Here is a 24,237-nt window from a genome sequence, read left to right on the forward strand (position 1 = left end):
AAACTATGAAATAACACATATGGAATCATGTAGTAACCAAAAAGTGTTCAACTAACCAAAATATTTTTTATATTGAGATTCTTCAAAGTAGGCACCCTTTGCCTTGATGACAGCTTTGCAAACTCTTGAAATTCTATCGACCAGCTTCATGAGGAAGCTTTTCAACAGTCTTGAAGGAGTTCTCACAAAAGCACTTGTTAGCTGCTTTTCCTTCACTCTGCCGTCCATCTAAACCCTCTCAATTGGGTTGAGGTCAGGTGATTGTGGGGGCCAGGTCATCTGATGCAACACTCCATCACTCTCCTTCTTGGTCAAATAGCCCTTACACAACCTGGAGGTGTGTTGGGTCATTGTCCTGTTGAAAATCAAATGACAGGCCCACTAAGCGCAAACCAGATGGGATGGCATATCGCTGCAGAATGCTGTGGTAGCCATGCTGGTTAAGTGTGCCTTGAATTGTAAATAAATCAGCAACAGTGTCACCAGCAAAGCATCATCCGTTCACCTACTCCGCGTCTCACAAAGACACAGCGGTTAGAACCAAAATCTCTAATTTGTACTCATCAGACCAAGGAACAGATTTCCACCGGTCTAATGTGTTTCTTGGCCCAAGCAAGTCTCTTCTTCTTATTGGTGTCCTTTTGTAGTGGTTTCTTTGCAGCAATTCGACCATGAAGGCTTGAATCACACAGTCTCCTCTGAACAGTTGATATTGTTTCTGTTACTTGAACTCTGTGAAGCATTTATCTAGGCTGCAATCTAAGATGCAGTTAACTCTAATGAACTTATCCTCAGCAGCAGAGGTGACTCTGGGTCTTCCTTTCCTGTGGTGGTCCTCATGAGAGCTATTTTTCATCAAAGCACTTGATGGTTTTTGCGACTCCACTTGAAGATTAAAATGTTCCGCATTGACTGACCTTCATGTCTTGATGGACTGTCGTTTCTCTTTGCTTATTTGAGTTGTTCTTGCCATAATATGGACTTGGTCTTTTACCAAATAGGGCTATCTTCTGTATACCACCCCAACCATGTCACAACACAACTGATTGGCTCAAACGCATTGAGGAAAGAAATTCACAAATTAACTTTTAACAAGGCACACCTGTTAAATTAAATGCATTCCAGGTGACTACCTCATGAAGCTGGTTGAGAGAATGCCAAGAGTGTGCAAAGCTGTCATCAAGGCAAAGGGTGGCTACTTTGAAGAATCTCAAATATAAAACATATTTTGAATTGTTTAACACTTTTTTGGTTACTACATTATTCTATATGTGTTTTTTCATAGTTTTGATATCTTCACTATTATTCTACAATGTAGAAAATAGTACAAATAAAGAAACACCCTTGAATGAGTTGGTGTGTCCAGACTTTTGACTGGTACTAATATATATATATATTTTTTTATACATTGTTGGAAAAGGACCCGCAAGTAAGCATTTCACAGTTAGTCTACACCTGTTGTTTATGAAGCATGTGACAAATACAATTTCATTTGATTGGTGTGTTCCAGCTGTGTGCTTCATGGGTGAGTTGGTCACATCAGTGGAGAGAGGGGCTTGTGGGACCCTGCCAAGGCTGAGAACTAGCTGCTCCTTAAAAGGATAGTTCCCTCATTTCATATTGTGTAATAACTGCTACTTTAAAGGGATAGTTCACTCACATTTCAATTTATCGTTTTCTTACCTATGAAATTGTCTTCTCTGCAGTAGTCGGAACTAGAAGCACAAGCATTTCGCTCCACTCGCATTAACATCTGCTAACCATGTGTATGTGACCAATAAAATGTGATTCGATTTGATTTAGTCTATGTGCCTGGACATGACTTCTGAGGTAAGAAATCAATAAGCAGTTTATGGATTTGGAGTGAACTACCCCTTTAAAGAGCCCTGGTACCGGGCCCAAAACGTCTCAGACTGTGGTTCAGGTCTGTGAACCATTAGCACCTCACTATCAATTACACGGACCGTTCCTCAATAGGCTGTTCAATATGAGCAGAGCTCTGTTTGGTACGGGGGCTACAGGATTCTTGCTTGAGGATGGTTGAAAACAACTACATAGAAACTAAGACTTCATTTGATTTTTAATTTAAAAAAATATATAAAATAGAAAGTGGTCTCTATGGGGCTGGCTGTCGTAAAAGGATGGGTTTTGTTTCCACACACTCACCACTTCCATCTTATCCTCCTCCTTCTCCTTCTTCTCCTTTTCCTTCTTCTTAGCTTTGGCTGTGATGGAGAGAACAGCAGTAGACACCTTTCATGGAGAAAGAGGGAGTGAGAGACTAAATGAAGGGAGTATTGCAAAGGTCAAACATTACTTTAGGTAATGAGGCCAATCAGAAAACTTCTTAGAACGCATGAACCACAAAACAGACCGTTTTTTAAATTACGTAATTATATTGTACCTCGGTTTTAAAATGAAACAAAATTTGGGCCCTAGACTGAGCATCTAAAATAACTTGGTCTCAGACTTGCGAACATGGCAATGAAATTAAAATGATGAGAAAGATTTCAAAAAGGGACACTAATAACAAAACCCTCCAAGAAATTGATCTCGGCTGAGGAAACTTCATTCAGAAAGACAACCGTGAGTAGCAGCAAACATGACTTCAATCGATCAAAACAATGTGACATCCTTTCGCCGTTGGGGGACTCTCACCTTCTCCTTCTCTTTCTCCTTGGGCACCTCCAGGGCCGGAGGGTAGGCGAAGGTGGAGGGCTTACAGTTGGAGCGGTATTGTACCTTGGGCATCTGGATAGGGGGGAGAGTGTGGTCAAACCCCCCAAAAAAGCAATGATTGTAAAGTCCGACCCATCACCCATTGAAAAGGGATGTTCCGTTTGACTTATTCATAGACTGGTTTGACAACAAGAAACGCTGAAAACACCACCTTCCTTTGGCCACATTGATACGAATACCACTCAGAATTTAAACAAAAATGAAAAAGCTATTGGTGAGCATAGTAGTTACGGTGCATGGCATTGAGCGTTGTATCTGAAATGCGTTTTCATGGAAAGTCAGCTATAAATAATACAAATGATTTATTTCACAGGAGCAAAATAGTATAACTCCTACTCTCTTGTAGTCAATTGATAATGCCCACAGGAAATTAATGTGTTAACATTTCCCGTCAAATTCTTAAACAGCTCCATATAGGGAGCCACCACTGACCAGAGAGGCTTTCATTTAGTTTGTTATATCATAACTCACTTCTGTTCTCTGCAGGGTGGTAAGTATGAGAGGGAAGGGGAACATAAAGTGCTTCTCTGGCTGTCAAAGCAGTGGGTGACTTCACCTGAGATAAAAGGCTGGCATGGAATGGCATGGCTGCAGTAGGGTGGCGCAATATGAGTGCTGGTAAATAACGTCTTCTCCTTTAGGCGCACAAAGCCACCGTGCACAACTGCTGATCTGGGCAACTGCTAAGGCTGGACCAGGTGGAGGCAGGAGGGAACATTGTCTACAGTGCCTTCAGAAAGTATTCATACCCCTTGACTTATTCCACATTTTGTTGTTTTACAGCCTGAATTCAAAATTAAATAGATTTTTGTTTTAACTCATCTACACACAATACCCCATAATGACAAAGTGAAAACAAACATTTTTGCAAATTTATTGAAAATGAAATACAGAAATATCTAATTTTCAGTACATAAGTATTCACACCTCTGAATTAATAATTTGTAGGACCTTTGGCACCGATTACAGCTGTGAGTCTTTCTGGGTAAGACTATAAGAGCTTTCCACACTGGGATTGTGCAACATTCTCCCATTATTCTTTTCATAATTCTTCAAGCTCTGTTGAATTGGTTGTTGACCATTGCTAGACAACCATTTTCAGGTCTTGCCATAGGTTTCCAAGTAGATTTAAGTCAAAACTGTAACTCCTACACTTAAAAACATTGTTTTCCATTATTGTCCATAGCATGATGCAGCCACCACTATGCTTGAAAATATGGAGAGTGGTACTCAGTAAAGTGTTGTATTGGATTTGCCCCAAACATAACACTTTGTATTCAGCACAGAAAATTAATTGCTTCGGCAATTTTTTTGTAGTATTACTTTTGTGCCTTGTTGCAAACAGGACGCATGTTTTGGAATATGTGTATTATTTAAAGGCTTCCTTTTCATTCTGTCAGTTAGGTTAGTATTGTGGAGTAACTACAATGTTGTTGATTCATCCTCAGATTTCTCCCATCACAGCCATTAAACTCTGTAACTGAGTTAGGAAGACCTCCTGTATCATTGTAGTGATTTGATACACCATCCAAAGTGTTAATAATAACTTCACCATGCTCACAGGGATATCCAATATGTTTTTTACCCATCTACCAATTTGGTGCCATTCTTTACGAGGCATTGGGAAACCTCCCTGGTCTCTGTGGTTGAATCTGTGTTTGAAATTCACTGCTCGACTGAGGGACCTTACAGATGTGTGGGTTAAAGAGATTAGGTAGTCATTCAAAAATCATGTTTAACACCATGCAACTTACTATGTGACTTGTTAAGCACATTTTTACTCCTGAACTTGTTTAGGCTTCCCATAACAAAGTGGTTGAATACTTGACTCAGTACATTTCAGCTTTTAATTTTTAAATCATTTATAAATATTTTGAAAGTAAGTTACAGGAGAACTCTTATGCGGCTATAAGCTACCTGCTGAACGGGGCTTATAATATATTTTATTATAATTGTCCAGGTTCACCAAAAGCAAAAGTTTTAGTAGTTTTGCTTTAACAATCAAAGTATATGGTCATTTTCAGACATGACATTATTAACTTTACCCTGTATAACGAGGACAGCAATCCTTTTGCGAGGCGCAATGCATGGCCAACGCTGGAGGAGAAAATAATCTCACTAAAAACTTCCGAATGGTCAAAACCATTCAATTTTGGGTTGGGGGTGAAATACCAAAAGATGTGCTTATACATTCATTGGCTATGTCATAGCTAATTTGTAAACATACCTATCTATTTATATCTATATATAGGAGAAATGTCCTCTGGTCTGATGAAACAAAAATAGAACTGTTTGGCCATAATGACCATCGTTGTGTTTGGAGGAAAACGGGGCAGGCTTGCAAGCCGAAGAACACCATCCCAACCGTGAAGCACGGGGGTGGCAGCGTCATGTTGTGGGGGAGCTTTGCTGCAGGAGGGACTGGTGCACTTCACAAAATAGATGGCATCATGAGGGAGGAAAATGATATGGATATATTGAAGCAACATCTCAAGACATCAGTCAGGAAGTTAAAGCTTGGTCGCAAATGGGTCTTCCAAATGGACATTGACCCCAAGCATACTTCCAAAGTTGTGGCAAAATAGCTTAAGAACAACATTTGACCTCAATCCTATAGAAAATGTGTGGGCAGAACTGAAAGAGTGTGCGAGCAAGGAGGCCTACAAACCTGACTCAGTTACACTAGCTCTGTCAGGAGGAATGGGCCAAAATTCACTCAACATATTGTGGGAAGCTTGTGGAAGGCTACCCGAAAAGTTTGACCCAAGTTAAACAATTTAAAGGCAATACTACCAAATACTAATTGAGTGTATGTAAACTTTTGACACACTGGGAATGTGATGAAAGAAATAAAAGCTGAAATAAATCATTCTCTCTACTATTATTCTGACATTTCACATTCTTAAAATAAAGGGGTGATCCTCACTGACCTAAGACAGGGAATTTTTACTATAATTATATGTCAGGAATTGTGAAAAACTGAGTTTAAATGTACTTGGCTAAGGTATATGTAAACTTCCGACTTCAACTGTACATGCGTATACTTCAGATGCACCCCACCCACACACATTGTTTACCTTGAGGTCCTTGTTGAGCCCGATGATGGCGGTGGGGGTGAAGGCCAGGGAGAGGAAATGGGAAAGGGGGAACCAGAACCAGAACTGGGTGAATACCAGCAGGCCCACCACTGATGGCATGTGGGTGTGGCCCGTCCTCGACTGCAGCGAGATGGTGACGTTACGGCCACCTACACACACGAAGGAGAGGAGAGTTTTGACATAGTCATGATAATACAGTTGTGATAATCTTTGTGCTTTGGCAACAATGATCTTCCACTTCAGTCAACCATAAATCAGAAAAATAGAGAGACAAAAAGACAGAGTTAGGCACAAAAGGGGGATACAATTAAACTAATCTCGTTCTCAGACACTTCCGCCCAAATGCGCTAAGTGACCAAAGCGTCAAACTTGGCCTTCGTCAGCCAATACAGAAAGAAACTCCCGGCGCATAGACATTGGTTTAATCTACCAACCAATCATCTCCTACAACATCTTCCCCCTAATCCTCCCCCGTACGTGTCTTGTGCTCCTTGGTTATGGAGCCACGCCACACAGTAGTGTGATGTGCAAAAATTGACAAATGCACAATTCTATAGTCACTCCTACTAATACCAACTTTGAATTGTTGATGTCCCAGACTTACAGTGCATTCGGAAAGTATTCAGACCCCTTGACTTTTTCCACGTTACAGCCTTATTCTAAAATGGATTTAATTGCCCCCCCCCCCCCATCAATCTACAACAAGCCTGGGCAAAGGCCAGCCCGGGGAACGTATACGGCCCGCGACGTGATTCAATACGGGCCACGGAATCATGCTCAGATCACATAAAGAATTTGCGATAGTAAAGTTTTGAAAAACGAATGTTATTCAAATTAAAAGCCCAATGAATACTCGCCTTTGTGTAACGATTTAACTCCCACCGCCTGTGGGACATTAATTTTGAAGGCACATATGAATAACTGCCCGAGGACAGACAGTGACTGACAGGCTAACACACACACACACACGTCACAGTTACAAATAGTAGCTAGCTAGAAATTGTGCAAGAATGTGTTTTTGAAAGATTTCAAAGGAAAGGAAAGTAGACAATGAATGTAGGGTGTTCCAGCAAGAGTGGACATCAAAATATTTCTTTATTGAAGTATCAGAGAAAGCTGTGTGCTTAATGTGCAAAGAGAGCATCGCTGTCTTGAAAGACTACAACTTGTCCCAACATTTCCAGACGAAGCATGCAGAAAAATATAGGAATATGTCTTCTGAGCAGAGGGCAAGTGCATTGAAAGAGTTGCTTTCTCAGTTGGAAAAGCAGCAAGGACTTTTCCCAAAACTGCATTCAGCAAACAATGGAATTGCGAGAGCTAGCTATGTACTGTCCCACAAAATTGCTAAACATAGCAAGCCATTCGCTGACGGTGAAATCATTAAAGAATGTTTAATTGACTCTGCAGCAATACTTGCCCCGACAAGAGCTGTTTGAAAATGTTTCCCTGTCAAGACAAACAGTGACACGGTGTGTTGAGGACATTGTAGAGAATATGGAACAACAGTTGAAAGACAGGGTAAAGGATTTCACATATTTCTCCTTGGCCCCAGATGAGAGCAGTGATGCACGTGACACTGCACAGTTGTTGATGTTCTTACGAGGCATAACCCCAGACTTTGAAATTACAGAGGAGCTTGCTTCAGTGCAGTCAATGAAGAGCACAACTGCAGGGAAACATTTATTGGACGAGGTTAAATAAGTGTGCGGCAAAGCTGGGACTGAGTTTTGAAAAGTTATCCAGTGTGACCACTGATGGGTGCCCAAACATGACAGGAAAAAACATTGGCCTTTTGAAAAGGATACAAGATCAAGTAGCTGAGCTGAACCCAGATCAGAAAATTATTTTCCTGCATTGCATTATTCATCAGGTGCTGCTCTGTAAATGTGTTCTGAAAATGAGCCATGTTGTGGATACAGTCACTAAAGTGGTAAACTTCATAAGAGCAAAATCTTTAAAATCACAGTTTGTCTCACTGTTGGATGAGACAGTCAGGTCATGTAGATCTCCCCTACCACACAAACATGAGATGGCTGAGTTTGGGGAAGGTGCTTAAACGGGTGTTGGACCTGAAGTCAGAGATTGCTGAGTTCTTGCAAATGAAAGGAAAATATGTGGATTTTCCTCAGCTGCAAGATACAGAATGGTTGGCTGATTTTGCCTTCACCGTGGACATCATGGCCCTCATGAATGAACTGAATTCCAAACTACAAGGGAAGGGCCTTTTTGCACATCAGATGTACAGCCTTGTCAAAGCCTTCAAGGGAAACTTAATCCTCCTGACCTGCCAAGTAGAAGTCAACAATCTCACCCACCTTCCGACACTACTAGTCTGTTCTAGAGGTCGAGCGATTATGATTTTTCAACACTGATACCGATTATTGGAGGACCAAAAAAAGCAGATACCAATTAATTGGCCGATTTTTATATATACATTTGTAATAATGACAATTACAACAATACTGAATGAACAATGTACACTTATTTTAACTTAATATAATACAACAATAAAATCTATTTAGTCTCAAATAAATAATGAAACATTCTCAATTTGGTTTAAATAATGCAAAAACAGTGTTGGAGAAGAAAATAAAAGTGCAATATGTGCCAGGTAAAAAAGCTAACGTTTAAGTTTCTTGCTCAGAACATGAGAACATATGAAAGCTGGTGGTTCAATATTCCCAGTTAAGTTAAGAAGTTTTAGGTTGTAGTTATTATAAGAATTATGACGCGTCGACTATTTATTTCTATACCATTTGTATTTCATATACCTTTGACTATTGTATGTTCTAATAGGCACTTTAGTATTGCCAGCCTAATCTCAGGAGTTGATAGGCTTGAAGTCATAAACAGCGCTGTGAAGCTAAGAGCTGTTGGCAAACGCAGTAAAGTTTGAATGAATGCTTACGAGCCTGCTGCTGCCTACCACCACTCAGTCAGACTGCTCTATCAAATCATAGACTTAATTATAATATAATAAACACAGCAATACTGGTCATTAATATCATCAAATCCGGAAACTATCATTTCGTAAATAAAACATTTATTCTTTCAGTGAAATACGGAACCATTACGTATTTTATCGAACGGGCAGCAACCCTAAGTCTAAATATTGCTGTTACATTGCACAACCTTCAATGTTATGTTAAAATTATGTAAAATTCGGGCAAATTAGTTTGCAACGAGCCAGGCGGTCCAAACTGTTGCATATACCCTGACTCTGCATGCCATGAACGCAAGAGAAGTGACACAATTTCCCTACTTAATATTGCCTGCTAACATTAATTCATTTTAACTAAATATGCAGGTTTAAAATATATACTTCAGCGTATTGATTTTAAGAAAGGCATTGATGTTTATGGTTAGGTACATTCGTGGAACGATTGTGCTTTTTTCACAAATGCGCTTTTGTTAAATCACCCCATGTTTGGCGAAGTAGGCTGTGATTCGATGATAATTTAACAGGCACCGCATTGATTATATGCAACGCAGGACAAGCTAGTTATCCTAGTAATATCATCAACCATGTGTAGTTAACTAGTGATTATGTGAAGATTGATAGTTTTTTAAAGATAAGTTTAATGCTAGCTAGCAACTTACCGTGGCTCCTTGCTGCACTCGCGTAACAAGTGGTCAGCCTGTCACGCAGTGGCAGCAATATAAATCGGTATCCCAAAATGCTGATTACCGATTGTTATGAAAACTTGAAATCGGCCCTAATTAATTGGCCATGCCGATTAATCGGTCGACTTCTAGTCTGTTCCTATCAGATGACCAGCGGGCGAAGTATACATTGCTGCTGCGTGCTTTGAACTGAGTTTTCTCGTCGTTTTGAGGATTTCAAAGTGTTGGAAAATGACATGCTGTTGGGTTTCCTCTCTTTTCACCTTCAATGTGGATAACGCTCCCACTGATCTGCAACTTGAGCTTATCGATCTTCAGTCTGATGCAGTGATTGGAGAACTATTCAAAAACAATGTCACTGACGAGGTTCTATGCATCTCTCGATGAACAAAACTTTCCAAAGATTAGGAGTAATGCTCAGAAGATTTTTGTACTGTTTGGGTCAACCTATGTATGTGAACAGACATTTTCAGTGATGAAATATAACAAGTCAAGGCACAGATCATCTCTTACGGACTCTCACCAATCCTGCGCATACGGACTTCACTACTCTAGTCAATGCCCATCAGAGACTTCACTCCTCACACTGATTGAGTAGTTTAAATGTAATGTTGAGCTTCCTCTGTGTTTTGTGCATACCTGTTAACAAGAATTCTGTCCGTGGTGCTAAATGCACAGTGTACTTTTCCCTCCGTGTAGTTCATTGCATGTTTAATAATGAAAATACCTACCAAAAGGAGAACATGGATGTGGTTTATTTCTGTGCATGTTAAAAAGTAGCATATCTGGACGTGATTTACAGTAGATATATCTGTCAACACAGTCATATACATGATGTATAATCCTGTAATAGGATTCTGGCCCGCGATGGCAAAAATATATTCTAATGTGACCCTCCATGAAAAATAATTGTCCAGTCCTGATCTCCACACAAACACAGATAAAGCAAAAACGGGTTTTTAGAAATGTTAGCAAATTTAATTAGCACATTTACATAAATATATGGGGGATTGGAAATGATTCCGACAATTACATTGATGGAATATACAATCTGCACTATTTCTGTCATTCTGAGCACCGTGGGTGGATGCCCACGTTGCTCATATGGGTCCAGTAAATTTCTCAAATGTCCGTGAAATAAAAATGCTTTCAGTCAAACGTCTGTAAACCCTGGTCTGCGCGCAAGGGTACAGTGAGCGCTTTTGTGTGTGCGTGCAAGCATACAGTCTACATTTGTGTTTGTGTGTGGGGTCCCAGAGAGTTGCACATCAAACACTTGACACACACACACACTCACAGATGTGTATACGCATACCCCAAACACAGGCTGGAGCAGAAAGGCATACGTCACACTGCTAACATTGGGCCTTGTGTATTACCTCGATAGAGACCAGCAGGTCCCTCTATGTGTTAAATGCTGTCTAAATACACATCAGGTGCGGGTGTATACACAACCAAGCCTTGTTTCATTTTGAAGAATACTTCAAATAATAATTTAACACTGGCAACAAGTTTAAATCAGAATTATGCTGTGCATGTGCACTTTGTGTGTGTATGTGTGTGTGTCACATTATAGTAAAGGAGCCTATATTGCACTCATACTGCAGTAGGGTTAGTCTTTTGCAATATTTGTGTTCCCATAATGCTTTTAGCCGATCCGTGCCACTACAGCAACAGACAAGATCAAACCGGGAGCCCCCATTCTCCTGCCAAGATAAAGAACTCCCGAGTCCCCTCTGTTTTCTGTCGCATTAGACCGCCCAGACAAGATCTTAATATGGGATCGTTAGCCAGATAACACACTATCGCCTCTTCCTCTCACTCTACTACCCTTAACCGTCAGGCCACTGCTCCCAGATACACATCCATGTGTTGAGGCAGGCAGAAAGGCTATGTGTTGAGTACTGTAAAGGCAGCTTCCACCTAAAGAACCATCACTTCACTTCTGGTGTACCACTTTCATTTCAGATGTGGAGTATTAGTCTTAAGTTATGAGTGGGGTTGGATAATCATATGAAATGTGACAGGCGGAAACCATTAGGGTTCCATTTCATGATCTCTGGCGCTCATTACCGAGGGTTTAGCCTTCGAAAGCAGCTCTCGCAAAGAAACCGCACACCCAACCGTTCCCTCTGTCTCGCCAGACATTCCCTCATTCATTACGTAGAATTATACTCCTTTTAATCTCGGCCCTAAATGTGAAGCTTTTCAGTGTCTGTTCATGTATTCAGTTCTCAAAGCTCCTCCAAAACGTTTTTTTTTTTTTATAATGTAGAAGATGCTCTTATCCAGGGCAACTTTCTAAAGAAATCCCTCTGCTCTGTACTGCCGATGGACCTTATGCCACCACAAAAAAAAAATGGAAGTTGATCTAGCTAGTAATCACATAACACCTATGGATTCTGGGAAAAGAAGTCCCCTCCTAGGAAAATTACAATTCGATTCCCATATAGGTTGACAAAAACAGAGCATACCCCTCCTTCCAGAGGCGTCTTAAGTTTTAAAGAGACTTGTGTGACACTAATTTAGGCGCAGCAACTCGAATCTGTGAGTCACTCTGGCGACAAAATCCATTTGTTCGGGGCATTAGGAGGCACCATTTCAGATGTCAAAATAAAGGAATTAAATAACCCACAAGTCATCATCACTGTAATTACATAGAAAAAAACTGGGCTGAAGCGGCACGTGATTTAACCACTATTGTCTGATCTGATTTTACATTGGAACCATTTCCAGTGTAACAATGTATTTTAAATCGAATGATTCCTCCAAAGTAACTCGTTTTGAAAGGACTTTTTACATTATTTATATGGGGAAGGACCTCCCCTTCTCCCAACACTGATTCCAATCACCCTGCTTTTCCCTTCATCCTGATACTCCTCTGCACCTCTTCCTCCGACTCCCTCCATCCTCCTCTCCGTATTTGTCTCCCAGAGGGCAATGGCAGTCCATTAATCTAACTCTGCACCCCCAGCCCTTGACCGCCTAATCACAGCAAACACCACCCACTCTTCTTATACTAGCCGTGCCAGGTCATTGTTTTACTGACATTTGTTCCCTTTTCACTTTTAAAAGCTTGTTACGCTAAAATGACTAATGGAAACGTTAGCGAGGCCCTTGGCCTGGGATTAAGAGAAATCAATGTGATTTAGTGAAACTGGTGGCTTTGTTGATTTAGTTACCCCCCCCCCCCCCCATCCTCAATTTGTACCTTGTAAGGGGTAACCATCCAACCTGACAGAGCTTGAGATGATCTGCAGAGAAAAATGGGAAAAACTCCCCAAATACAGGTGCGCCAAGCTTGTAGTGATACCCAAGAAGACTTGAGGCTTAATCTCTGCCAAAGGTGCTTCAACAAAGCACTGAGTAATTTTTTTTATATATTTGCAACAACAAAAAATCACTAAAAGTTTTATTGCTTAGCCATTATGATATATTGTGTGTAGATTGACGAGGGGGAAAAACTATTCAATCCATTTTAGAATAAATTTTAGAATAATTTAGGCTAACAAAATGTGGGAAAAGTCAAGAGGTCTGAATGCACTGTATATATTTTAAAGCAATGAGGCTGATGCAACAGATCAGAACGTTGAGCTTAAAATGTTGATTAACTATTATTTCTTCACATTATACGTACAGCAATGCGCAGAAGGCAGTAGGCTACATGGGAATGTTCATTCCATAATGCAATTAGCGGGAAAACCCTTTTGTCAAAAGCACACGCCAGCAGTTTCATGTGACAGAGATCAAAATATCTGTTGGAAATGTAGAAAGAGGGGAGAGCTTAAGATGCAACAACTAGCATGGGTTGCTAATATAACTATGATTGTACCTTTGGCTAGTGGACAATGAAAGAAAGTGGACTTGAAAACCATTAGATGGGTTAGCTTACAACGTCACGAAAACGACGTGCGCGCTTCCATTGATTTCATATCAACGCTAATATGGCTACAATTCGCTAGCTAACCAACAACTTTAACGATGTATTTGAGAGACAGCAAGTGCTCATTCTGCAAATGTATTTATGTTTTCAATAAACATTAGACACGAAATATAGCTTACATGAAGTCAACAATCTAAGCTAACCCAGTCTGTTTTGCCCCATAGTTGAGCATGCGTCAGTTTTGTTGCTAAATAGCCAAACAGTCTATAGAACATGAGAGAAATAGGCTAATGACATATGGAAGTCTATGAAATAATTGCCTCCCCGTTTCTATGGTCGGATTTGACTTTTAAGCAAGGTAAGACATGCATCATAATATGAAGTAAAACATTCAGGTTTCAAACAATTTAGTGTATGTTAAAAATGCATACTGCCTCCACCTCATTGCAAAGTGGTGTGTGACGCACTGAAGCCTGCCTACCGTTGCCTATATGCACTTGAATGGCAAATGGAAAGCTTGCTTCAATTACCAGTTGAGAAATAAAAAAATAGATATATTTTTAAATCGTGGCCATCAAAACTGTTTAAATCAAATCAAGTTTATTTTATATAGCCCTTCGTACATCAGCTAATATCTCGAAGTGGTGTACAGAAACCCAGCCTAAAACCCCAAACAGCAAGCAATGCAGGTGTAGAAGCACGGTGGCTAGGAAAAACTCCCTAGAAAGGCCAAAACCTAGGAAGAAACCTAGAGAGGAACCAGGCTATGAGGGGTGGCCAGTCCTCTTCTCTTCCACTTTAACACACGATTGCATTTAGAATTGTTATGCAATGATTGGTCTTTTAAATACACGTTTCACTCCAGACAAATGAGCTGTTTATGAAGCTGTAGCAGCAGCTCTCGCGCTGTCTAACAGATTTCTGCTCATCATAGGCTCTGTATATGTATTCTGTGTGATAAACATAATGACTAACGAAAATACACACCCGCCAATTTAATTCCACTAAATTATAAACCTATAGACCAATTTTGACCGGTCAAATGTATTTACATTGACTGGTATTTCCATCAATGAATAGGCAAAAAATAATTATTTTACAATGGGACTTTATTTCTTCTCCCGGACAATTGGCCGACATCAGTTTTATTTATCGGCTTTTCATTTATAGATTTTCTGTACAAATGCGAGATAATAGTGATGACTGATGTGTTTTTTTAGGCCGGTTCGGTTTAGGTGCAATTATAAAAACATCACGGTTTTCGATTTCTATTAATATTTTAAACATTAAATGCATTATGAAATAATGACATTAAAATTATTAGAGCTTTTTAATAGAAATTCCAAAACCAAAAACATTGAAAATATTCCATCGAAATAATCAAATATTTCAGTTGTGTATATTACTTAGTTTTATTTGATGACTTCATAATTGTTGATTCCTTAGTCATCATCTGATCTCTACTCAGGCAGTAGCAGCCAGCCAACCATCTAACATTACAGTCTCTCTGTTTTCCCCATACTGTACTGTCTTTAGTTATCCTATTTAGCTAGGTTAGCCTGTCTAAGTATGATGCAGAGCTGTCTGACAATTTTTTTTACTCGTTTTTCAAAGTAGATCAGACATACTTTCAAACTTTCTCCATCCCTCTTTCCTGTTGTTGTGTTGTGAACATTCCTCTCATGTGGCCGTGTGTATCATCTAACTTAACGTAGCAGACGTAAAAGTGTATCCAACTAATTGACGTCGGTCAATTAGTTGTTTAATAACCACAAAAAAAACATTGACATTTTGGTTAATCTCAGCACTAACGGCTAACGGAAACCCTGGCGAACACACACACACACACACACACACCGTCAGACTAACAGTAATATCAAGAGTCATGTGGCTGTTCTCAGTGCTGAACAGCCAGGTGCTAATGCATCGTAGCATGATCGCTTCCAGAGAAGGAAGTCGGGGAAAATCACAGGACACAGGGGTGGTCAAGCCCTGAGGGGCGGCTGGAACTGGACCCCTTGTAAATCTTGCCAACACACACACACACGCAGGCACACTTTCCCTAAAGAGCAGACAAACAGATACACCCACAAGTTTTCTGAAGAAATCCCACCGCTGCCACCAAATATCAGGCAAACACACTTGACACAAGACTGACCTGCATCCAGGATGCCCTGGGCCAGGATGGCCCCGAACTTGGCCATGACGTCATCATGCTTGTCATTGATGACCTTGGAGTAGAGCTGCCGGAACTGGTTCACCTGTGCCGGGAAAGCAACAAAAACCATTATGACTCAAACTCATTGTTCAGTTTATTTGGTGGGCCTCCACATTACAATCTAGCACTCGTATTCGATGAAATATACTTAAGTTCTTTGTTGTCTGGTTTTTCAGCTGCATATGGGAAACCTTTTGGCTACCAACGTCACTTTGGCTTTGATAAAGTCAATATGCATGCCGGGGCCCACATTTGGAACTGACGTGAAGTGAGAGCCACTATTAGCTGGTTAAAAACTCACTAGCCACACTTCTCGATAATAAATATATAAGAAGGGTTATATGGTTAAAACATTACCATTAATAATTCCATGTAAGATATTTTAAAAATGAGTTTTGTAAAGTAAGTGGCCCACCTGGGAGTGTGAGGCACCGAAGCACACACTCGACGAACACGATTTAACACAACTGCACCGAATCGCCTTCCTGTCTCGAGAACACTTGAAAATATCAGTGTGGCTTCACATTTAAAACAGGCCCACCGCAATTAATGACAGCGTGGCTTCAATCATAAAAAATGTCATGCAACGAAATAACCCAGAGTGTGTATGAAAGAAAAGTTTAGTTGAGCATGTGCGTTTACGTTATTGGCACATATGTACCGTGTGTGGGGCACAAAATAAAAGTGTGCAGAGAAAAAAAAAACAGCAGGCGGGCAGTCCATAACAGTATGGCAGTGTAGGCCTACATAAACAACCTGCATGCCCAAGGTGTACTGACACACCCGCCGCACTGTCACGCTAGCTGCCATGCCACCATCACCAATGACAGAGCACACCAAACAAAATCTGTAAAGACGCTGAAAATTACACAGGCACACGTGTTGTGCCTCCTGCAGTTTCCAATTTAAAATGAGAGTCTCTTGCACAATCTTTCACACCACCCCGAGCTCAAAGGCTGTTGATCTACAGGCCGAGACCAGAGGACGCTTTGAAAATGAGTCTGGCATTTCTTAAACGGCTGTGACAGAGCTTGTTGTGCAAAAACGGGGAGAGAGAGCAGCTCCTTTTAGCTAGCCTCCCCACCCTTCCCTTTCCTACCCTCTGCTGACTGATATCCCTTTCAAACAGAACCGAAAACCTGCCACCTTTTCTTTATATCTGAAAGGTATTACTGGCGTCAAAGCCTGTACTTTTATTTCCGCCAACCAGCATAGTCATGATTGCGGTAAGGTATTTCAAAGTCTCGCCAACCCCTCAGTATCAACATCGCCTTTCATCTTACCGTCTTAGGCATGGATTAAATCATGAACATTCTATTTTTGTTGTCCGACATAAAACTTGTCTTTGTCATTATGAAAAAGTATATCACAAAAACAGCAGTCTGCATGACAGCGCAGGAGACTGGTCCAAATAGCAACATAACCCGCATAATTTTTTGCACGCCCACCCCACCAACAAAAAAACCAAACGGTTAAAAAATGTATTTAAGATATGTCAATCTAGCAAGCCAGGCAACGAAAAGTAACATTCTAGACAATGTTGAGAACATTTCAATAGGCTACAGTAGCATACCATGCAAACAGATAATTCCACCATCAGCCATACAACGAAGATATATTAAAGTCAGTGAATAACAAAGTTACTGGTCGCCAATTTCTCTCCTAAATGCGGGCTGTGAATGGGATGGACTGTTTCACTTCCACTCACCTTGGGACAGGTGACCTCGGTCTGCTGGATCATGATGAGGGCTGATGAGATGAGGGCGCCCTGTCTTACATAGTTCACCGGGTCATTAGTCATGGGCTCCAGCAGGTTGATGGCCTCCTGAGAAGAGAGAAAGAACAAAATAACTTTTCAATGATAATACAATACACAAACTAAACAAATACCTAGATGACAACTTGAACAGAAAACAGGTAAATCCTCAAGACGAGGTTATTGTGTTGTTTAGACTCCAAATAAATACATAGATAAAGTTAGGTGCTACTCGCTAAGTACGAGCACAGTACTTTGCTGTTCTACATGAGGATAAGCCCCAGCTCCTTAAGGGAGAAGAGACTCAGGTGGGTAAACAGTGAGCTCTCTCAGTCCAGTTAGGAACTTCTAGGCCAGTGTTTGGACCAGCGCTCTCCTGGGTATTAAGAAGTAAGCCTGGCAGAGGGTGCCAGCTCAGCCGCTTGGCACAAGATACCAGGGGCTTCTGAGGAAGGGCGGGCTCAGCTGTGCCAGGGCAAACTTCAGCAGTGAGGACCCAAGATGAGGCCTACACTTGAGATCTCTATCAGATTCAAAGATTGAAAACACTTTAGAAAGTAAAGCTAAGCAAAGAGATGTATTCAATCCACTAATACGAAACAAGTGCATTTAACATGGAAACATCTGCATTTTTTGTATTTTGATTGTGAGCATTTACTATTAGAGGTATGGGTAGCGCCATCTTGAATTGTCATAGTAACAACTGATGCCAATGAGTCATTGGTAGGACTGAGCAAATTGTGAATTTTTGCACGGAGACTGAAAGTGAATGAGATCAGAACAACAATATTAAGGTAAGAAACTGTATACAATCTGTTTTTATGTGAATTATATGAGCACTTTTCCGATGAGTCTGTGATAAAAAAAAAAAATTGATAACAAGCCGAGTAACGTTAGACAATTACTGAATCAGCCTAAACGAGACAAGGTAGCTAGCTAGACTACCTGATTTAGGTCTTCTCGTCTTTTTGATGTAATTGTTTCATTGACAACGGCACAAAGTCAAATGCTCATATTGACAATTTAAAAAGCATTTGTCATTAGGTATGCGCTAGAACATGCCTGGGCAAAGGCAGGCCCGGGGGACACATGCGGCACAGGACAAGATTCAACACGGGCCACGGAATCATGCTCAGATCAAAGAATTTGCAATAGTAAAGTTTCGAAAAACGTATTTGTTATTCATTTTAAAAGCCCAATACTCGCCTTTGTGTAACGATTTAACTCCCACCGCCTGTGGGACAGGATAAAAAATAAAAAAAAGTTTTAAGGTGGGTAGACAATGAATGTAGGCTGTTCCAACAAGAGTGGACATCGAAATATTTCTTTGAGGTATCAGAGAAAGCTGTGTGCTTAGTGTGCAAAGAGAGCAACACCTCCAGATGAAGCATGCAGAAAAATATAGGAATATGTCTTCTGAGCAGAGAAGTTTCTCAGTTGGAAAAGAAGCAAGGACTTTTCACAAAACTGCATTCAGCAAACAGAATTGCGAGAGCTAGCTATGTACTGTCCCACAAAATTGCTAAAAACATAGCAAGCCATTCGCTGAGGGCGAAATCATTAAATAATGTTTAATTGACTCTGCAGCAATACTTTGCCCCAACAAGAAAGAGCTGTTTGAAAATGTGTTGAGGACATCGCAGAGAACATGGAACAACAGTTGAAATGTAAAGGAGTTCACCCATTTCTCCTTGGCCCTGGATGAGAGCAGTGATGCACGTGACAAGACGCAGTTGTTGATATTCTTAACTTCTTTGGGGTAGGGGGCAGTATTTTCACGTCCGGATGAAAAGCGTGCCCAGAGTAAACTGCCTGCTACTCAGGCCCAGATGCTAGGATATGCATATTATTAGTAGATTTGGTAAAAACCTGAGAGAAAAAATCCAACCAGGAAGTGGGAAATCTGAGGTTTTTAGTTTTTCAACTCTTTGCTTATCCTAGATACAGTGGAAATTGGGTCATGTTGCACTTCCCAAGGCTTCCACTAGATGTCAACAGTCTTTAGAACCTTGTTTGATGCTTCTACTGTGAAGTGGGGCCGAATGAGAGGGGATTGAGTAAGGTCTGCCATGAGCTGAATATGCGCTGACCATGCGAGAGAGAGCTCTGTTCCATCGCATTTCTGAAGACAAAGGAATTTTGCCTAGACCTGCCCACGCGTCGTGAGTTTAGATTGTGTACTGAACACGCGAACAACAAGGAGGAATTTGGACAAAAATTGACATTATCGAACAAAACAAACATTTATTGTGGAACTGGGATTCCTGGGAGTGCATTCTGATGAAGATCAAAGGTAAGTGAATATTTATAATGCTATTTCTGACTTCTGTTGACTCCAACATGGCAGATATGTCTTTGGGTTGATTTGTCGTCTGAGCGCCGTACTCAGGTTATTGCATGGTTTGCTTTTTCCGTAAAGTTTTTTTGTTATCTGACACAGCGGTTGCATTAAGGAGAAGTGGATTCCATGTATAACACTTGTATTTTCATCAACATTTATGATGACTATTTCTGTAAATTGATGTGGCTCTCTGCAAAATCACCGGATGTTTTGGAACTACTGAACATAACGCGCCAATGTAAACTCAGATTTTTGGATATAAATATGAACTTTACCGAACAAAACATACATGTATTGTGTAACATGAAGTCCTATGAGTGTCATCTGATGAAGATCATCAAAGGTTAGTTGTGCTGCCATCCTGTTAGAAGGTAACAGATTATTTTATTACAATAGTTAAAATGGATTTTCATTGTGTTCCATGGTGTTATTTGCCCCCTAGTGGAGCTTTCTGGTACTTAGACTGTACGCAATCAGGAAGTAGAGAATTCGTTCTGCACGCTTAGAAGCAGCTAAAAACAACGCTACGGTGCAGGTCTTTCAGTGTAGTTATTTCTTGTCACGCTTCAGCCTTGGAAAATATTTGTTTGTAAGTTCGATTCAAGCATTTAGCTAATGATGATAATCTTGTTATTGATAGAGTTTCTTACATATCAATGTTGGTTGGTTGCATTTACTCACAAATTGCAATGCCTTTCATGTATGATGTTAGCTGTATTACTTTGCTCGTGCGTCATGCAAACGAATTGTAAAATATACAATACTGTATTTTTGTTACTGTTTCTAGTGTAATATGCCTTGTTATTCTACATAGATGGTTGTACATTATTAGAGTAATGAAAGGAGTTAGTCAATTACCATATGAGAAAGCAATTAGCTATATGGTTTGGCATCATGCCAGATGCATGGTACCGTAGCACGTGCTTTGTATTCATGCAACTTCAAATGTATAATGTACAGCTACAGTATGTTGGTGTGAATTGAATACTAAAGTATATTCTTTTCTGTGTTTTGCAGTTTTACAACATAAACGTTTTCAATATTCATTCAAGAAAAGTCACGCCTTGGGAGTTTTATTGAAGACTTAGTTGTTAGCTATCTGTCTAGTTTTGCATGGGAACGCAACTCAAGGGCAGAATATTAGTGATTAATTTTATCTCTATTTCTGATTTTTGTGACTCTTCTCTTTGGCTGGAAAAATGGCTGTGTTTTTCTGTGACTTGGCTCTGACCTACCATAATAGTTTGGTTTGCTTTCGACGTAAAGCCTTTTTGAAATCGGACACTGTGGCTGGATTTATAACAAGTGTATCTTTAAAATGGTGTAAAATACATGTATGTTTGAGGAATTTTAATTATGGGATTTCTGTTGTTTTGAATTTGGCGCCCTGCAGTTTCACTGGCTGTTGACGAGGTGAGACGCTACCGTCCCACACACCCTAGAGAGGTTAAGAGGCATAACCCTAGACTTTGAAATTACAGAGGAGCTTGCTTCAGTGCAGTCAATGAAGAGCACAACCACAGGGAAAGATTTATTGGAGGAGTGTGCGGCAAAGCTGGGACTGAGTTTTGAAAGGTTATCCAGCCCAAACTTGACAGGAAAAAACATTGGCCTTTTCAAAAGGATACAAGTACAAGTAGCAGAGCTGAACCCAGATCAGAAAATAATTTTTCTGCATTGCATTATTCATCTGGAGGTGCTCTGTAAATGTGTTCCGAAAATGAACCATGTTTTACATAGTCACTAAAGTGGTAAACTTCATAAGAGCAAAATCTTTAAACCACAGGCAGTTTGTCTCACTGTTGGAAGAGACAGTCGGATCATGCAGATCTCCCCTACCACACAAACGTGAGATGGCTGACTTTGGGAAAGGTGCTTAAAAAGGGTGTGGTGCTTGAAGTCGGAGATTGGCGACTTCTTGCAAATGAAAGGAAAATATGTGGATTTCCCTCAACTGCAAGATACATAATGGTTGGCTGATTTTGCCATCACCGTGGACATTATGGCCCTCATGAATGAACTGAATTCCAAACTAAAAGGGCCTTTTTGCACATCAGATGTACAACCTTGTCAAAGCCTTCAAGGGAAAATTACTCCTCCTGACCCGCCAAGTACAAGCCAACAATCTCACCCACCTTCCGACACTACTAGTCTGTTCCCTATCAGATGACCAGCGGGAGAAGTATACGTCTCCGCTGCGTGCTTTGAACGGTGAGTTTGTTGGTTTCCTCTCCTTTCACCTTCAAATGTGGATAACGCTCCCAACATGAGCTTATCAATCTTCAGTCTGATGCAGTGATTGGAGAACTATTTAAAAACAATGTCACTGACGAGGTTCTATGCATTTCTCGATGAACAAAACTTTCCAAAGATGAGGAGTAATGCTCAGAAGATTTTTGTACTGTTTGGGTCAACCTATGTATGTGAACAGACATTTTCAGTGATGAAATATAACAAGTCAAGGCACAGATCATCTCTTACGGACTCTCACCAATCCTGCACATAGCGACATCAGAAACTATACCGGACTTCACTGCTCTAGTCAATGCCCATCAGAGACTTCACTCCTCACACTGATTGAGTAGTTTAAATGTAATGTTGAGCTCTCTCTCTCTTGTGTTTTTGTGCAGACCCGTTAACAAGAGTTCTGTCCGTGGTGCTGAATGCACAGTGTACTTTTCCCTTCGTGTAGTTCATTGCATGTTTAATAATGCAAATACCTACCAAAAAGGAGAACATGGATGTGGTTTATTTCTGTGCATGTTAAAAAGTAGCATATCTGGACGTGATTTACAGTAGATATATCTGTCAACACAGTCATACACATGATGTATAATCCTGTAATAGGATTCTGGCCCACGATGGCAAAAATATATTCTAATGTGGCCCTCCATGGAAAATAATTGCCCAGGCCTGAGCTAGAGCTAGCTAAAACGAACTGGCTAGTGATTAGATATGAAGCTGCTGTAGCTAGCAAGCCAGGAAGAGAGAACATCTGCAGGACTGCTATATTACCAGTAAAATGTAACGTTATGATCCCATATACAGTCATTTATAACAACTAGCTAGCTAACTATATAGCTAGCTAATATCTCATAATGTGTCGGTTTATCTGTGATATGATTCCTAAAAACTCAGTTTCTTCTTAGAAGCATGCCAGCAAAGCCACTACACAGCACATTAATTGCACTATAACGGTGACAAACGGTGCCCACAAACTGTTAGGGCCAATATTTTATTTATCTGTTATTTTACCAGGTAAGTTGACTGAGAACACGTTCTCATTTACAGCAACGACCTGGGGAATAGTTACAGGGGAGAGGGGGATGAAAGAGCCAATTGTAAACTGGGGATTATTAGGTGACCGTGATGGTTTGAGGGCCAGATTGGGAATTTAGCCAGGACACCGGGGTTAACACCCCTACTCTTACGATAAGTGCCATGGGATCTTTAATGACCTCAGAGAGTCAGGACACCCGTTTTAACATCCCATCCGAAAGACGGCACCCTACACAGGGCAGTGTCCGCAATCACTGCCCTGGGGCACTGGGGTACTTTTAGACCAGAGGAAAGAGTGCCTCCTACTGGCCCTCCAACACCACTTCCAGCAGCATCTGGTCTCCCATCCAGGGACTGACCAGGACCAACCCTGCTTAGCTTCAGAAGCAAGCCAGCAGTGGTATGCAGGGTGGTATATAATATAAAGCTGTCCCAACAGCAAAGCTTTCTTTTCAGCACCATGGAGTGAATACGCACCACCGCTACACCTTGCTATCAGCGGAGCCTTGTCGGTCAGCGAAACAGTTAATTCAGCTGAAACAGTTCATTTAAAAAAAACAAATAACATAGCTGACTTGCTTAAACAAATGTGGTTTCTACTGACATATGAGATGTACAAACTTTGTCATGTGAACGATGAGCTGATAAGAGGCAATCATTAATATCGATTAAGACATTAATATGCGAGCTAAGATGGACGTGGTCAATATAACTATTTGTTCAGCACTTTTGAAATGTACAGCGACAGAATTCAGAACATGGACCGCTCTTACAGTATTGACCAAGTCAGAACCGTAGGATAAAAAGGGGGTTTATAAGCAGACAATGAAAGCACTTACAATATTTGATGATTACATCTCTCTAAAACAGGCTTTAGGCTACATGCGCACCACCAAATCCGCAGCGATTCTGCAGCGATACGACATTCATCTGGTTTGCGCTTAAAGGGACTATCATTTTTTTTCAACAAGACAATGACCCAACATGTCCAGGCTGTGTAAGCGCTAATTGACCAAGAAGGAGAGTGATGGAGTGCTGCATCAGATGACCTGGCCTCCACAATCACACGACCTCAACCCAATTGAGATGGTTTGGGATGAGTTGGACCCCAAAATGAAGGAAAAGCAGCCAACAAGTGCTCAGCACGTGGGAACTCCTTCAAGAAATCATTCCAGGTGGAGCTGGTTGAGAGAATGCCAAGAGTGTGCAAAGCTGTCCTCAAGGCATTTTTTATATTTTGATTTGTTTAACACGTTTTTGGTTACTACATGATTCCAAATGTGTTAATTCATAGTT

General features: G+C 40.7%; 1 protein-coding gene and 2 pseudogenes across 3 annotated transcripts in view; 2 read left to right on the plus strand and 1 right to left on the minus strand.

Annotated features, from left to right (window-relative positions):
* LOC111975550 (26S proteasome non-ATPase regulatory subunit 1) overlaps nucleotides 1–24,237 on the minus strand; it is a 102,536-nt gene that overhangs the window by 14,064 nt on the left and 64,235 nt on the right. For 2 of the 3 annotated variants that reach the window (XM_070447459.1, XM_024003885.2), the window contains 5 exons: nucleotides 17,274–17,390; nucleotides 15,506–15,608; nucleotides 5,817–5,986; nucleotides 2,659–2,751; nucleotides 2,167–2,253 (listed from right to left, as the gene is read on the minus strand). In XM_070447459.1, the coding sequence (XP_070303560.1) occupies nucleotides 2,167–2,253; nucleotides 2,659–2,751; nucleotides 5,817–5,986; nucleotides 15,506–15,608; nucleotides 17,274–17,390 (570 nt within the window). The remainder of the gene's footprint in view (nucleotides 1–2,166; nucleotides 2,254–2,658; nucleotides 2,752–5,816; nucleotides 5,987–15,505; nucleotides 15,609–17,273; nucleotides 17,391–24,237) is intronic. The other variant, XM_070447458.1, reaches the window with a different exon arrangement.
* Nucleotides 7,335–8,212, plus strand: LOC139028976 (general transcription factor II-I repeat domain-containing protein 2A-like; annotated as a pseudogene).
* LOC139028977 (general transcription factor II-I repeat domain-containing protein 2B-like) lies at nucleotides 21,167–22,239 on the plus strand (annotated as a pseudogene).

The sequence above is a fragment of the Salvelinus sp. IW2-2015 genome, linkage group LG16, assembly GCF_002910315.2.
Source record: "Salvelinus sp. IW2-2015 linkage group LG16, ASM291031v2, whole genome shotgun sequence".
NCBI lineage: Eukaryota > Metazoa > Chordata > Actinopteri > Salmoniformes > Salmonidae > Salvelinus > Salvelinus sp. IW2-2015.